The sequence below is a fragment of the Entelurus aequoreus genome, linkage group LG04 (assembly GCF_033978785.1).
Source record: "Entelurus aequoreus isolate RoL-2023_Sb linkage group LG04, RoL_Eaeq_v1.1, whole genome shotgun sequence".
NCBI classification, from domain to species: domain Eukaryota; kingdom Metazoa; phylum Chordata; class Actinopteri; order Syngnathiformes; family Syngnathidae; genus Entelurus; species Entelurus aequoreus.
The window spans coordinates 52,173,264-52,190,707 of NC_084734.1; the positions used below are offsets into that span (position 1 = coordinate 52,173,264).

The 17,444-nt window shown below is 40.9% G+C and overlaps 2 protein-coding genes across 2 annotated transcripts in view; one reads left to right on the plus strand and one right to left on the minus strand.

Moving 5' to 3' along the window:
* Positions 1–6,919, plus strand: part of tnfaip2a (tumor necrosis factor, alpha-induced protein 2a) — a 41,759-nt gene extending 34,840 nt beyond the window's left edge. The window contains exon 12 of the mRNA XM_062046040.1: positions 6,621–6,919. Within this exon, the coding sequence (XP_061902024.1) occupies positions 6,621–6,816 (196 nt within the window). The 3' untranslated portion in view covers positions 6,817–6,919. The remainder of the gene's footprint in view (positions 1–6,620) is intronic.
* Positions 6,920–10,908: 3,989 nt separating this feature from the next.
* On the minus strand, positions 10,909–17,185 carry LOC133648801 (creatine kinase B-type-like). The gene is made up of 8 exons (XM_062045244.1): positions 17,020–17,185; positions 16,246–16,430; positions 14,346–14,500; positions 12,374–12,506; positions 11,809–11,980; positions 11,598–11,721; positions 11,335–11,524; positions 10,909–11,261 (listed from the first exon to the last, which is right to left on the minus strand). Exons 2-8 carry the CDS (start codon positions 16,421–16,423, stop codon positions 11,083–11,085), a joined length of 1,131 nt encoding a protein of 376 aa, XP_061901228.1. The 5' UTR covers positions 16,424–16,430; positions 17,020–17,185; the 3' UTR covers positions 10,909–11,082.
* Positions 17,186–17,444: the final 259 nt, after the last annotated feature.

The window sequence follows — 17,444 nt, forward strand, 5'->3', positions numbered from 1 at the left end:
TATATATATATATATATATATATATATATATATATATATATATATATATATATATATATATATATATATATATATATATATATACAGTATATATATATATTCCCTCCGGGTACTCCGGCTTCCTCCCACCTCCAAAGACATGCACCTGGGGATAGGTTGATTGGCAACACTAAATTGGCCCTAGTGTGTGAATGTGAGTGTGAATGTTGTCTGTCTATCTGTGTTGGCCCTGCGATGAGGTGGCGACTTGTCCAGGGTGTACCCCGCCTTCCGCCCGATTGTAGCTGAGATAGGCTCCAGCGCCCCCCGCGACCCCATTATTTTATTTTATTTTAATTTTGGTCAATTATTCACATCATTTTTTGTTGTGAACTTCCCCAAAAGTGTTTCTCATTGTAAATAGGTTCCACTCTATTATTTTCCGTTACATACCTTTTTGTTTCCCTGGGGTGTGATTTGGCGTCGCACCTTTGTGACCAGCTTCAGTGAGCACTGACGCTCGGAGCTGGTAAGTCACGTTTATGTCTCTCTCCTTTTGGTTTTTTATAAACTTTTTGGTTGTCGTTTTTAAAAGTGTTTTGTGGGAATGCGCACTGTCTTGTGACTTGTTGGTGTGCAGGCGTGTTGAATTCCCGAATGGCTGTTGAATTGTTGAAAAAAAAACGAACTTTTGAATGCTAAAGGATGTGTGGATTAGCTTGGTTAGCTTACTGCTAGCTGCAGTTGTTGTGGGGTCTCCTGTCTCATGAGTTTGTGCACGGGTCAGGGACTCTGCTGTGTGTCTGTGTGGACATCTTGTGTGCCGCTGTAGCATTAATATGAGTGTGTATTTTTTTCTTTATTCTTTAGTGGAGAGGGATTATGTTTGCCGTGGACTGTGTGTGACGCCTTGTTTTTTTCCAAAAAAGGTATGTCTGTTATGAGTTTTTTTGGCTTAGTTTATTGTATAAAAAATATAAAAAGAATTGATGTGGGTGGGAAAGATGAGGTGTATTGCTGCACATTTAAGGATCCTTTTTCTTAATATATATTGTTATTTGCTGAAGTATATATTTTATATAATGTGTTTTATTTAATTAATTTATTTGAGACTATTATGCTTTTTTTTACCTTTATTATTATTATTTCCATTTCCACATTTAAACATGTATAATTGAATTGAGTGAGCACTGACGCTCGGAGCTGGTGAATAAATCCCCGTGATTCAACTCCGGTGTGTGTGCCTCACTAAGAAAATACACAACGCAGAACGCTGACTGTTACAAAATGGTGCCGTGACCCGGATTCTTCAGATCAGCTGCTGCAGATCGCCGAGGTTATGCTGTGAGCAAGTAAGCGTATCGTACAGCAATCAGAAAGGATCCGTTGATCGTTGAGACTTTTGATAAAAAGTGATTTTGTTTTACTGTGGCTGTGTTTTTCAACAATTTATCATTACGTTTCCTCACGTACAGTGTCTCTATACAACGTGTCTCTGTATAGTTACATTTTATTTTAACGTCATATTTCCATTTTTATATTCATTGTGTTTGAAATATAATGGACTTTACACCATTTGGGAGGGGTAGAGGGTGGATGCAAGCAGGGAATGCAGAGCAAGCTAGGCAGCCAGGCTGTAGCAGCCCTGATGGTACCCCTGTAGCAAGGCAAATGTTTTCCACTCCCACTGTTGCTAATAATGACACCCTGGCACAATTGCGTGACATTTTAGGGGAGTTGGGAACCCACATTGGTGACACTGTTGTTAGCCGCATATTAGCCAACCAAACACCTTTCCCCACACTAAGTTGCCCACACCCCATGACTCCACCCCCGCTCGAGCCCATGCCCTCCCCAGTTGATTTGTCTCGACTGAACATCACGGTAAATGCAGCTGTCAAGGAACCATCGATGTTTAGGGGGGATGGCTCCGACAAATACACCGTACAAGAGTGGATAGATATGATGGACGCTTACCTGCATAAAAAGAATTGTCCGACTACAGAGCAGACGGATAAAATCCTCAGTCATCTTTTGGGACGAGCTAAGAGTATCGTTAAAGTGGGGCTGAAGAGTAGTGCTGATATCAACACACACCCTGAAGTGGTATACGACATACTCAGAAGATACTTCAGTGACTCTCCCATGTCTGGCTTACCGATGGCTGATTTCTATTCTACACAGTCTGATGCAAATGAGAACCCAGTGGATTACTGGGTTCGGCTCAATACAGCAGCTGAGCACGCTGACCAGCATCTGCGGAAAAGTGGAGAGAAGATGGAGAACATGTCAGCGCAAATTGCTATGATGTTCATCAGGAACTGCCCAACCCCGAACTCTCCAGTGTGTTCCGATGCAAGCCTATCAGCAAATGGTCAGCCGTGAAGGTGCAAGAAGCTATCGATGAGCACCAGAGGGAGCATCAGGCAAGGAAGAGGGCCATTAGAGCAGAGAAGTTCAAAATGGTGACAGCAGCTACCACTACCTGTCAACCTGCAGTTGAGGAGCTGACTGCAACGAGAGCGGGTGTTCAAGAACCTTCCACACAGACAAAGGTGAGTGCAGTCACCACTTCAGAAGCAGGGGCTTTAGAACGAGTACTAAGCATGATAGAAGGCGTTTTGGCCAGAGCAGCCTCCCCTGTCCAACAGCCAACCCAGTGGACACGCCCCACTTCTTGCCGTGTATGTGGTGACAAAACTCACATTACACGTGAACACTGCATGAAAGAGAAGAGGTGCTTTGGGTGTCTGGAACCTGGCCACACAAGGAGAGATTGCCCACGGGCCGCTCCACGCCAAACCCAAGCAGAGAACCACACACCCAACCAGGGAAACTGAGTCGCTCACATTGTGGAGGGCAAAGTGTGAGTGCGTCATGTCAGACCCTCAAAACTGAAGAAGACATACATGCAATATATGAAGAGAGCTGTAAGACTGCACCGAATGGTAGTGTCATGATTTTCCAGAATATACACAAACTTGAGAAGGCAGATGATCTATTCTACACTGATGTGCTGGTGAATGACCAAGTTGCACTGTATGCCATGCTAGACACTGGTTCAATGGCTTGTACGATGAGTGAAGAAGCAGAAGAGGAGCTCCACAAGGCAGGGTTGCTGACAGAGGGTGCCCAGTCCACCAAAGACATTTTTCTGGTGGGTTGTGGTGGTGTGCATGTGCGACCCAAGTGCATTCACCAGTTAAAGTTGAAAATCTACGGACAAGAAGCAATCGTGCCCACACTAGTCGTGCCAGGCCAGCGTGACCAAATGATAGTAGGCACCAATTTGCTGAAACACTTGCTACGCCAATTCAAGCAAGATCCCAGCTATTGGCGCGTGATGAGTAAAGCTGACTCTACTGGTGAACCAGGCATCGAGCAGTTCTTGAGCATGCTCTCGGGCATAACAAGATGGAAAGGTGACATTATCCCAGACATCATTGGAACTGTGAAGCTTACTAATGCCGTGACACTGGTACCGAAACAGGAGCACATAGTGTGGGGAAAGCTTCCTGGAAAGGCTCCTATCTCAGAGGGAAGTACCATACTGGTGGAACCAGCCAAATCACACTCCAACCGGAAGAGCGTCATGGTAGGGAGAACTGTGGCGTCAATGAGCGGAGACAGGTGGGTTCCTGTGAAGGTTGTGAACCCGAGTGACAAGCCTGTGACACTGAGGAGGAACATGAAGTTAGCTGATGTTTCACCATGTGTGGCACTTGAAGACTTTGAGCTTGGAGTGGACTATGTCGCCAGCACGGAGCTAAAAGCACAAGGCCAAAGCGTAAGAGTAGACACTGACCATGTCCCTGACACCTCTGTAACTCTCGCCCTTCTGGATAAGCTTGCTGATCTTGGATTGGACGACATAGACATTCACTCATGTGAAGTGTCCCCTTATTGGAAGAGTCAACTTGTGGAACTCATACAGAGGCATGATGAGGTGTTCTCCAAGGACAAGCTGGACTGTGGCCTAGCCAAAGACTTCGTCCACAGGATCCATCTGACTGATGAGCGCCCCTTCCGACTAGCATACCGCCGTGTCCCACCAAGCCAATACCAGAAACTAAGAGAGGTCCTTTCTGAGATGGAGGAGAAGAACATCATACGCAAGTCGTCAAGTGAGTCGGCCTCACCATTAGTACTGGTTTGGAAAAAGAGTGGGGAACTACGCATTTGTGTGGACTACCGGTGGCTTAATGCACGCACCGTGAAGGATGCCCATCCAGTACCTCACCAAGCTGACTGTTTGGCTGCGCTAGGGGGAAATGCCATATTTAGCGCCATGGACTTGACATCGGGGTTCTACAATGTCCCCATGCACGAACAGGACAAGAAGTTTACTGCCTTCACTACACCAGTAGGCCTCCATGAGTTCAACCGACTACCCCAAGGCCTGTGCAACAGCCCGGCAAGTTTCATGCGCCTCATGATGAGTGTCTTCGGAGACCAAAACTTTTTGACCCTGCTGTGCTACCTCAACGATGTTTTGGTCTTTGCCCCAAATGAAGAGGAAGCCCTCAAAAGACTCGAAATTGTCTTTAAGCGGTTGAAAGGACATGGGCTTAAGTTGGCTCCGAAGAAGTGTCATTTCCTCCGGCGAAGTGTCAAGTTCTTGGGCCACATCATTGATGAGAATGGGGTTTCCACTGATTCTGAAAAGATACAAGTCATTACAGACATAAGTGAAGCGGACTTGATGATGGAGGCCGGAGTCACACCTTCAGCAAAAAAGATTAAGTCTTTTCTCGGTATGGTAATGTATTACCAGAGATTCATACAAAACTGTTCCAGTATGGCGAAGCCCCTGTTCTCTCTGACCGCTGCTGCGACTGGAAAGGCCAACGCAAAACGAGCTTCTCACTTTAAAAGGCTCAGCCCAGGGGATTGGGCTCAAGAACAGAGCGACGCATTCAACCAACTAAAGGCTGCTCTGTTGAACTCAGTTGTGTTGGCCCATCCGGACTTTGGTTGCCCTTTCATCCTCTCAACCGACGCTTCATTGGATGGATTGGGCGCTGTCCTCTCTCAAGTCCCTGAAGGAGGGAGCAAACACGTCCCATAGCCTTCGCAAGCAAAGCCCTGAGTCGCTCACAAACCAAGTATCCAGCCCATCGTTTGGAGTTCCTCGCTCTCAAGTGGTCAGTGTGCGACAAATTCAGCCATTGGCTGAAGGGACACTCCTTCACTGTTTGGACTGATAATAACCCGCTAACCTACATCCTCACAAAGCCAAAGTTGGACGCTTGTGAACAGCGGTGGGTGTCGAAGTTGGCTCCATACGACTTCAGTATCCAATATATCCCAGGCAGTAAGAACATCGTTGCAGATGCCTTGAGCAGGCAACCCTCCATCAAGCCACGGGTCAGCAAGAGACTTATAGCAGAACCATATGAGGCTCTGCTCGAGGAAGCGCAACATAGTTTATTGTATAAAAAATATAAAAAGAATTGATGTGGGTGGGAAAGATGAGGTGTATTGCTGCACATTTAAGGATCCTTTTTCTTAATATATATTGTTATTTGCTGAAGTATATATTTTATATACTGTGTTTTATGTAATTAATTTATTTGAGACTATTATGCTTTTTTTTACCTTTATTATTATTATTTCCATTTCCACATTTAAACATGTATAATTGAATTGAGTGAGCACTGACGCTCGGAGCTGGTGAATAAATCCCCGTGATTCAACTCCGGTGTGTGTGCCTCACTAAGAAAATACACAACGCAGAACGCTGACTGTTACAAATATATCTGTGTGTGTGTATATATATATATATATATATATATATATATATATATATATAAAAATGTGTATATATATATATATACATATATATGTGTGTGTATATATATATATATATATAATATGTGTGTGTGTTACTCATCAGTTACTCAGTACTTGAGTAGTTTTTTCACAACATACTTGGGTGACTACTCCTTACTTTTACTTGAGTAATACATTTCTAAAGTAACAGTACTCTTACTTGAGTACAATTTCTGACTACTCTACCCACCTCTGCTTCCGGTACAGGCAAGGCTTTTTTTATCAGTGACCAAAAGTTGCGAACTTTATCGTCGATGTTCTCTACTAAATCCTTTCAGCAAAAATATGGCAATATCGCGAAATGATCAAGTATGACACATAGAATGGATCTGCTATCCTCGTTTAAATTTAAAAAATTAATTTCAGTAGGCCTTTAATCACAAATAGTATCAAGGCTTAGGTCAGCTGATTACAAAATAAATACTAATCAAAAATACAGCCAAAGAAAGGACTCATGAAAACTGATGAGAGATACATTTGCATATAAACATGCAGTGCGGAAATAAATACATTGTAACTAAATTAATAATAAATGATAATAATATACATGCAAATGATAATATAGCTTCACGAATTTAGTCATAATTTTTGCACTTAAGAAACTATATGGACTTTAGTTCCAGACTTCTTCTGTTTCTTACTGGCCCATACGGACCACAGCTAAGAAACAGATATTTTTGGCAAGGGGCTAACAACAATGTGCCCCTATGGTTAAGAAACACTGGCACCTTGTGGTCAACTGGTAAGTCCAACTAGATGTGTGTCATATGTTTGAACACGTGTGTATGTATGTGTGTGGGATTCCTCAGTGATGACCTGCTGTCGGCACTGCTCGCCTTCAAAACAGGCCTCTCAGCGGCCGATTACCGCTCCATCAGGCGCAGTCTAGAGGAAGTACGGCCCTTCCGTGCCTCCACCAGTCAGGGCTTAGTGTCCTTCTCCAAGCTCAAGGTCAAATGGATCAGTGACAGGACAGCCTACCTGGACCAGAGCCACTCTGACTGATGTAAGTCCACCACATCACAGCTCCCCCCATGCGCCCAACCCCCTTACCTTACCCCTTACCCCCACACCCCCTTACCCCCACACCCCCATGGCCCTCCAAATCTGTCCCCACCAAAGTATAAAATTCACAGTGCTCGTGTGTACGCATAATGAAGGCATTTTAAGATATTTTAAAGGGATTTTGGTAAATGGTCTCTATCTTTTATACCTGGACATACCCAAAGTGTTTTTCATTGTATGTCACATTTACCTACTCACACACTGATGCCGGAAGCTGCCATGCAAGGCGCTAACCACGACCATCAGGAGCAAGGTTGGTTATGTGTCTTTTGACAAAGATGGCGGAAGGTGGATTCGAACCAGGAACCGTCAAGTTGCTGGCATGGCCGCTCTACCATCTTGTGAAGTCGTGTGAAGGTGTTTGGTGTTTTGAGGTGTTTGAGGGTGTTTGGTATTTTGAAGGATGGTGTTTTGAATCGATAGTGTTTTGAAGTATTTGAAATTTTGAAGGCTTTTTGTGTCTTTAAACAGTTAGATGGCATTTTGAAGGCATGTGAAGGTGTTTTAAAGGTGTTTGAAGGAGTGTGAAGGTGTTTGGTGTTTTGAAGGTATTTTGAAGGGGTTTCATGTTTTGAAGGTATTTGGTGTTTTGAAAGCATTTTGTGTCTTGAAGCCATTTGAAGCATTTTTGAAAGCATGTAAAAGTGTTGTGAAGGGACGTGAAGGTGTTTTAAAAGCGTGTGAAGGTGTTGGGTGTTTTAAAGGTGTTTGGAAGGCATGTGAAGGTGTTTTGAAGGTATTTGGTGTTTTGAAGGTATTTGGTGTTTTGAAGGCATTTGCTAGTGTTTTGAGGGTGTTTGGTGTTTTGAAGGTGTTTGGTGTTTTGAAGGCGTTTGGTGTTTAGAAGCCGTTTGCAGGTGTTTTGAAGGCTTTTAAAGGTGTTCTGAAGGCTTGCAAAGGTATTTGAATACGTGTTTGGTGTTTTGAAGTCGTTGGGATTTTTGAAGGTGTTCTGTTTATTAAACTCTTTTTGAAGGGTGTTAAGTGTATGAAGGTGTTTTGAAATAGTTTAGTGCCTAAAGGTTTTTTGAAGGCGGTTGAAGGTGTTTCAAAGGCATTTGAAGGTGTTTTGAAGTCGTTTGAAGATGTGTGGTGTTTGAAGGTGTTTTCAGTGTGTTTGAAGGCATTTAAAGATAGTTGAAGGAGTTTTCAATGTTTCAAGGCATTTTGAAGATGTTTTAAAAGGGTTTGAGGGTGTTCAAAGGTGTTTTGAGAGCGTGTGAAGTTGTTTAAAGGCGGTTGAAGGTGTTTTCAGTGTGTTTGAAGGTATTTAAAGGTAGTTGAAGGTGTTTTCAGTGTGTTTGAAGGCATTTAAAGGTAGTTGAAGGTGTTTTCAATGTTTCAGGGCATTTTGAAATATGTTTTAAAGGGGTTTGAGGGTGTTTTGCCGGTGTTCGAAGGTGTTTTGAGAGCGTGTGAAGTTGTGAAGGCGTTTGAAGGTATTTGGTGTTTTGAAAGCGTTTGAGTTTGAGTTTATTTCGAACATGCAAGCATACAACATGATACATCACAATTTCCAGTTTCTCTTTTCAACATGTTCGAAAAGGAGTAGGAATAAGCAGAGCTTATTTAATCCTACCCCTTTTCTTTACATAACAGTTGCTAAAACTTTTTGTTCACTTCCTGTTCACAATTTATTCACAATAAACTCCATAAGTAATCACAATAAAAATAAATAAATAAATAATAGTAAGAATTGAATAATAATAATTGGTGAAGTAAGTCATATTTCATATGATGAGATAAGTAAGATTACTTTAAGAATGAATGAATGGATGGATGAAATAAATTGAGTGTTTGTCATGGTTCTTCTTCTTTGTACTTTGTAAACACTTTAACTTTGAAGAGTTTCTTGAAGTGGATCATATTAGTACATTGTTTGATTGCTTTGCTTAATCCATTCCATAATTTAATTCCACATACTGATATACTGAAGGTCTTAAGTGTTGTACGTGCATACAAATGTTTTAAATTACGTTTTTCTCTAAGATTATATTTCTCCTCTTTTTTTTGAGAAGAATTGTTGTATATTCTTGGGTAGCAGGTTATAGTTTGCTTTGTGCATAATTTTAGCTGTTTGCAAATTCACTATGTCGTGGAATTTCAGTATTTTTGATTCAATAAATAAAGGGTTTGTATGTTCCCTATATCCAACATGATGTATTATTCTAACTGATCTTTTTTGTAGCACCGTTAATGAATGAAGTGTACTTTTGTAATTATTTCCTCATATTTCTACACAGTAGCTCAGATATGGTAACACTAGCGAGCAGTAGAGAATATGAAGGGATTTTTGGTCTAGAACATGTTTTGCTTTATTCATTATTGACGTGTTTCTTGCAACTTTATGTTGTATATTTTTTACGTGAGATTTCCACTTCAATTTATCATCAATCTTTATACCTAGAAATTTGGTTTCATTTACTCTTTAAATTTCTATTCCGTCTATTTGTATTTGTGTTTGACTTTCTCTTCTACTGTTACCAAATAGCATTATTTTAGTTTTACTAAGGTTCAACGATATTCTGTTTTTGTCAAACCATCTTTTTAATTTGTTAATTTCTTCTGTTATTATTTGTATTATCTCCTGTGTGTTCTCTCCTGAACAAAACGCTGTTGTATCATCCGCAAATAATACTAACTTTAAATCTTTTGTAACTTTACAAATGTCATTTATATAGAGATTTAATAATTGAGGTCCTAGTATTGATCTCTGAGGTACACCACAGGATATATTTAGCGTTGTAGATGTGTGTTCGCCTAGCTTCACGTATTGTTTCCTGTTCGTTAGATAACTTCTTATCCAGTTTAAGACTAACCCTCTGATGCCATATCGTTCTAGTTTTTTGATTAAAATATTGTGATTAATTGTGTCAAATGCTTTAGTTAGATCCATAAAAACCGCTGCCGCACATTTTTTACTATCTATCGCATTGGTAATTTCTTCTGTAATTTCAATTAAAGCCATTGAAGTTGAAACATTAGCTCTGTATCCATATTGGTTCTCTTCGAGTATTCTATTTTTATTTATGAAACTTTCTAATCTGTTATTGAACAGTTTTTCAATGATTTTAGAAAATTGTGGAAGTAGAGAAACAGGTCTATAATTTGTAAATTGATGTTTGTCTCCAGTCTTATAAATTGGTGCAACTTTAGCTATTTTCATTTTGTTTGGAAATGTACCTGTTTGAAATGATAGGTTACTAATATACATTAATGGTCCTGAGATCTCTTTAATAACCTTTTTTATTGTTTCCATATCAATTCTGTTACAATCAGTTGAAGTCTTAGATTTACATTTTTTCACAATTGTAACTATTTCCTCCTGTGTCACATTACTGAGGAACATGGAGTTGGGATTTCGCTCTATGGTATCATTATAGTCCTCAATTGGAACTGGGTCTGGAATCCTTTCTTCCAATTTTGGTCCAATATTTACAAAATAATTATTGAAGCTTTCAACTACTTCCTTTATGTTGTCATTTTTTAAATTTCCGTCTAAGAAGTATTGAGGGTAGTCCCTCTTAGTTCCATTTTTAATAATGCTATTGAGAATGCCCCATGTTGCTCTCATATTATTTTTATTCCTTTTCAGTAATTCACTGTAATATTATTTTCTACGTGGAAAACGTTTAATGTTTTGAAGCCGTTTGCAGGTGAGTTGAAGGCGTGTGAAAGTGTTTCAAAGGCTTGCTTGGTGTTTTTAAGTCGTTTGGTGTTTTGAAGGTGTTCAATGCTTTGAAGCTCTTTTTAAAGTGCATTTTGGAGGTGTATGAAGGTGTTTTGAAATTGTTTGAAGCCTTAAGGTATTTGAAGGCGGCTGAAGGTGTTTCGAAGGCTTTTGAAGGTATTTTGATGTCTTTGAAGGCATGCGGTGTTTGAAGGTGTTTTCAATGTTTCAAGGCTTTTGAAGATCTTTTAAAAATATTTGAAAGTGTTTTTAATGTGTTCGAAGGTGTTTTATGAGTGTTTGAAGGTATTTGACAATGTTTTGAAGGTGTTTTGAAGGCATGTCAAGGTGCTTTGAAGGCATTTGGTGTTTCACAGACTTTATTAGGGATGTTTGAACTGTCCAAACAGGAACTAGAAAACTGTTAACAGTCTAGTGGCTCACTAAAATCCCAGAGGATTCATTCAGGTTAAAGTGACGTTTGGGGGTGAGGGTGTCAGAGGGAGGTGTCAGAGGTCTAAGGTTAAAGTGACAGTTCACTTCTGCTCAGGCATCAGATCATCAATGGCATCTCCAGACTCGAGGCGTTTCTCCATGTCGACGAGAAGGTTGACGCCGTCCACCACCATCTGGACCAGCTCCACCTCAGAGAAACCCAACCGGTCGGCGTTAGAGATGTCAAAGACTCCACCCACCGCTGCGGTGTCGACACCCCCTGCAGTGACAAGACGACAACTTGAGACAACGAGGACTAGAGCGGACCAACAGGTCACCGACAGAGATTCTACCTGTCCCTCTCTTCTGCAGCCTCAGACGCTTCAGGACCTCTCCAAAGAGCTCGTGCTTGCTCATATTAGGAAGTTTGACGTGGACCCCGGCCCGCAGACCTGTTCCCAGGTTGGACGGGCAGGTAAGCACATAGCCCAGGTGCTCATTCCACATGAACTCGTGACCTCGCTCCTTGAACAGGTCCTCAATCTGCACGACAGCACCACCTTGACGTGACCATCATGCCTACATGCAAAGAGTAAGTGAAAGTTGTGCTGCTGACCTTGGTGAGTCCGGTGCAGAACCGTGAGAAGACGTCCTTCATGTTGCCGCCTTTCTGCATGCTGATGACCCGCAGGTGGTCTTCCTCGTTGACCCAAACCAGGAAGGTCTTGGTGTCGTTGTGCCTAAAAGCGGAGGGACGAGAGTCAGCTTTTTGCAGCAATTTGGCTCAACAGGGCCTGTAGCGCATGTAAGACGAAACTGCATCTGACCAGATCCCGCGGCCGTCAGGCCAATCGCGGCCCATGCCGGACGACAAAAGCAAGGGTGAGACAGGCTTATCGAACAGGAAGTGGTCATCAATCAGCTGTTGCTGCTCCTCCTCAGTCATGTTCTTCAGGGCGTAGTAACGACCTTTCAAGTCGCCATCGAGGGCGTCCAGACCTGCATACACACAAGGTCCAAGGCCACACACGGATGTCATCTTTGGTTTGGTTTTTTGTTGCATTGTCACAAACACTAAATATTTTTAGCCAGGATATGGTTTCGTTTTTTGCCCAAACTTTTTGTCACCTAAGTTTAGGGGGGAAGTCAAAGTAGCATGATGGGAAATCTTGTCGTTAGTGTAGAGCGCCATCAAGTGCCCATCTATTTTTACAAAGAATAACACTGAAGGGCAAAACAGTAGTCAAGTTTTCAAAAACACTGGTCCAGCAGGGGGCGCTGCAGAAGCATCTAGCAGTTGTGTCGACATGGTAACAAACTCTCGAAGATGATGATTGTTGAGAAAGAGGAAGAGGCAGTGAAACACAAAGTAGAAAAGAAGTGATGTCATACTTTCAATGGAAAGTTGTTCGATGGCTCGACGTTCTCCGCGGCTGCAGTGTGGCGGCAAACAGAAGCCACGGATGCTACGGCCCGTCCGAACCCGAGAACTTAGGACGTAGTTTGGGTCCAGATCATCTCCACCCTGAAACAATAAGGGTTATATTATTTCTTATTATTGTTATTGACAGGCATATTGTTTTATTGTTGTTGATGTAAGGCATATTGTTGGCAACACATTATTATATTTTAATGATAAAATGATTTGGTTCTGGACAATAGTGTCAAAGACAAATTTGAAGACAAATTAAAGAAAAGATTAAAACAAAAAGTGAAGCTGAGGTATTTATGTTACTTTATAAGGTATATATACACCTGTGCTGTTTACTTGCTAGTGTGGGCACCCTTTTCGTAAAAGGTAAAAATAATGTATTTAATTTGATTATGGTTATAATTTATTTTGTATAGGCATACAGTTACAATATGGTACAGCACGTATTTCGAGTTGTATTTTTTTGTGGCTGTTATCCCGGGTTTTTAGCTCAGTAGCTAGCATGCTCCTTTCTCATACCGAACGACCCAGGTTCGAGTCCTGAGCGGAAGAGAAAAGCACGGACTGAATCAGGTGGGTTATACATACAGTATTAGTACATCGGTAAAATTATTTTCTTAATCCATTTCATAATTTAATTCCACATATTAACACGTTAAAGGTTTTAATTGTTGTATGTGCATACAAATGTTTTATGTTTAATTTTCTCTTAAGATTATATTCCTCCTTTTTTGTTCTTAGATTGCAGGGTATAATTTGCTCTGGGCATAATTGTAGCTGTTTGCAATGCACCAAATCATTAAATTTCAATATTTTTAATTTTTAAAAAAATGAGGGTTTAAATGTTCTCTATAACAGACATTATGTATTATTAACTGACCACTTTTGTAACATAGCTAACATGTGATAGCAACATCCAGTAAAAGGAACAGGAAACGCTTAAGAAATACCAATAACTAGAGGTAGGCCTAGAGAAAATGTGGGGTGCCAGTAGTGCCAGTACTGATGGGGGCAGTGGGGGCAGTAACCCCTCAGATGGGTGGATGACACCAACAGACACCAGGAACGACATCTGACATCGGCGTCCGAAAGAACAGCTACGATCCTGCACAAAACCCTCCAGCTCCAAGGGTTCTGATAGAGGACCCTAGCATGAAGGAGATACCGCCAGAGTGGCCAAGAAAACACATACATACATACTGTATATATACACACAGTATACTTAATTCTTGTGTTATTTGTTATTAAATCATGATGTTATTTGTAATTTCATAGTGATGTTACTGTGTTTATGTATTCACTATACAATATTTAATATGTTAGTGTAATTTGGACTGACAAAAGTGTGACAGTTGTATTAATATTATACTATGTATTATTCCAAAGGCATTATTATCATACATGTATTATTTATGACTCTATAACATTCTGTTTACTTTAACTCCCTTAGCTTCTACTTAGTTTGTTATATTATTCATCAGTGTCTCATTACTGATATGATAGGAACAAACGCTGTAAAATCCAACACTTTCATATTTGTATCCTTTATTTCAAATTCTGAAAGTAATTGATAAAAAACTGAGAATAAATAAGTTCTGCTTCTTCCTGCACCTTTTTGGACATGTTGAAGTGTAAACATAAATAAATTGTTATTGTTATTTATGTTTCATTGTTATTAGTTATTCATGTTTCTTGTTATGATTTGTTTTATAGTTTTTAGCCATGAGTTATTTATTTCTTTTGATCACTGAAGTTGTATTATTAGTTATTAGTCATATTTTGATGTTTTATTGTTATTAGTTGATAGTAATATGTTTATTATTTATGTTTTATTGTTATTGATTATAAGTAATGTTTCTTGTTATTATCTATGTTATTAATATTAGTTATTAGTCATGTTCATTAGTTGTTTGTCATGTTATTGTCGTTTACCTGCAGGTTGTCTGCATTGATGTCAGTCTTGTGCTTGTCGTTAGGTTTGTAACCTCCATGGCGGTCTTCGATGACAGGGTCCAACAGGTCCTTGAACACCTCGTAGGTCTCTTCGTCTCCAGCGACGCAGCCCACCGTCATGATGAACGGATGACCTGAGGACACGTCAAAAAGGTCAGAGTAACTGTAGAGTAATGATATAATATGTAATGTATATTGTTATGGTTATGGTAACTCGATTATATATAATTACCATTATGGTATACAGCGGTGTTTTTCAAACGTGTACCACTAGTGGTACGCGGGCTCCAAAGGAGCGCCAAAGAGTCACCTGATTAAAGTATAGTGTTTTATTTTCCTATATTCAAACACCAGGGTTCCCCCTTAATGTAATTGAATGTGGCACGCCGCCACTGCATTTTTATTACTGCCACACCTTGAAAATAAGGTTGTTTTTTTTTACTTGAAAACAAATTAAAGTAATATAATGTATTGTAGCCCCAAGAAAAAAATCACACAATGTCCAACGCTATTTTTAACTTTTATTACCAATCTTATGATAACGAATGGCACAATTCCAACAGGTTTTATCTCCCGTGCAAACACTTTCGTCTCGTGAGTCCGCGCTTCCCCGGGAAACACAACACTTCCTCATTCTCCGCCAATCACCTTTCAGGCACGGACGTTTGGTTTGTAAACATGGGAAAAACTAACATCAGATCCAAACCACACGAACATAAAACATTAACATTAGTTGGTCGTTACAGTATGTATTGATATATATAGCCTATTATGTGTGCACTATTGACAAGTCATGTACAGAAAACTTGATCACCGAAAACCGTGCTACAGAAACCAGATATAAACAAAACGCACACCATTGTCTTGAGCGTTGTCAGCATGTCTGTGATGTGGACGTGATGTTTATTTATATTATAGATATACCCGTGGACAGCCATCTACAAAATGTGCAAATATTAAGAGGACAAGAAGATAAAGTCCAACTAGCGCGTCATGCTCGTGGTAGCTCTTCTTTGGTCAGCGACATTGAGGGACAGAAGTAGGGACTCCAAACACAAGTACATTTTATAATAACACCAGAAGAAGATGTTAGATTTGTTAATAAAAAAAAAGGTAATTAAAAAAAAAAGTCTGTAAACCCTTGAAAAAAACTTAACAAAGTACATTGTACAAAAAACAACAATTAAAAATATGGCTAAACAATTTTAAAAAAGTAATACTAATTCATGATAACAGATTTGTTTTAAATGCATATATTTTCTTTGCCTTTTTAAAGAAAATCATATCATCATAGCAAATTATGCAAATCACTCGATGGCACCATGTGACCACGCCCATAACCACGCCCCAACTGCCACAGGTATCTTGGCACTTTGGGGGAAATCCTGAACACAGTGTTACTGTTCAAACTGTGTGTAATGTTACAGTGGCCAAACATATACACTTGTTAAATAAAATATCTACCTTGTTTTTAATGAATACCTAGGCCTACTACGCGACTGTATTTTAATGTTGGTCATTAATGGTGGTACTTGGAGAGCTAAGTTTTTCCTGAGGTAGTACTTGGTGAAAAAAGTTGGAGAACCACTGGTATATAGTGATGGTATGATACAGTATGTAATGGTGTAGTAATGGTATGATATGTAATGTATATTCACTGTCATGGTAAGGGTATGATACGTAATATTTAGTTGGCCTTTGATTGGGCGGATCAAGAGGTGCCCCCGCCCCCTCGTTTAGCTCCTCCCCCCAGAGTGTACTCAAGGTCAGAAGAGACCAAGTCTTAATTGATCCAATTAAAGCTTCTAATCAGGCCAAAGGGAACTTCACAAGGAGTCACGTTGATTTGGGCAAGGTTTGGGGGAGGGGTCGACGTTACCTGGATTGTCCACCCCGGTCTGGATGACGGCATCCAGGGTGAAGCCGCTGGCCGTCTCCTTGTCACGCAGGCCCTCGTACATTTCAAGTGTGAGCACCTTGGCCATGTGGTTGTTGTGCTGACTCAGGTCCGGATACTCCTGCTCGCCCGAGTAGCTCATCTTCAGCTTGTTGCTCATGACGACGCTACGTCACAGGACACTCACGTCAATCAACATGATCGATCACGGACCGGCGTGCTTCTGCAGTGACGCAGCAGAATGCGCCGGTCACCTTCACCTCATCGTGACCGCGCACGCACGCATCGATTGCTGCTCACGTGCACACTTCTCACGCAACCTTGAAGGCGTCGCGTGCATGCAGGAAAAGAAGATTATAAACGCTCATCATTGCAAATAAAGAAAAATAAGAATAAAGTCTCATTATAAAAAATACAACAAAGATTGAACTTTAATCATAATAAATAAAGACTGAAATGCACCGTTTGGATATTTCCTGACTGCGCAACACTTGCACACGCACGGACACGCGCAGCTCGACGATGCATGAACCAGCAGTAGATAAATATTGGAATAAATCAACCATAAATACATATGAAATAACTACAAACAAGCCGTAAACAGATGCTCTTTGTTCTGACAGAACCCCCACCCCCATCCCCTCTCCCCCCGGGGTATGACGTCATACGTGTGCATATGTGCACGACAGGATGGAGTCTATGTTGCAGATCAGAAAAGGACTGATCAGGTGATTGATCCGGGTCAGGGGTTCTTACCTGTACGTGGTTCCGGTCGTGTGATGTGGTCTCAAGCGGTCCGGTTCTGCTGCGGTGGATTAATGCGCGTTCAGCTTTTTATACCCGCCCCTTGCACCTTATTGGTTCCTATTTCCAGTCCATTCATTCAATTGGACAGGAAACTGCTGCAGGTCACGTGGCATGGCACTTGTAACGCACAAGACGAAGGATCCAGAATGTGATCGGAACCATCTAAGCTAGGTTCTGTTATTACTGCAATTTGCTTCTGGATCACCATGGAAACCGCTTATTTGAAACGCACGTCTCCATGGTAACAGCAGCTCCATCATCATCACCATTATCATCATCATCATCATCATCAACATCATCTCCATCCAGAATCCACCCCTTCCTCCAATTTTTTTTATTGACACATCAAAACTATCCACTGGTCGGCTGATCCC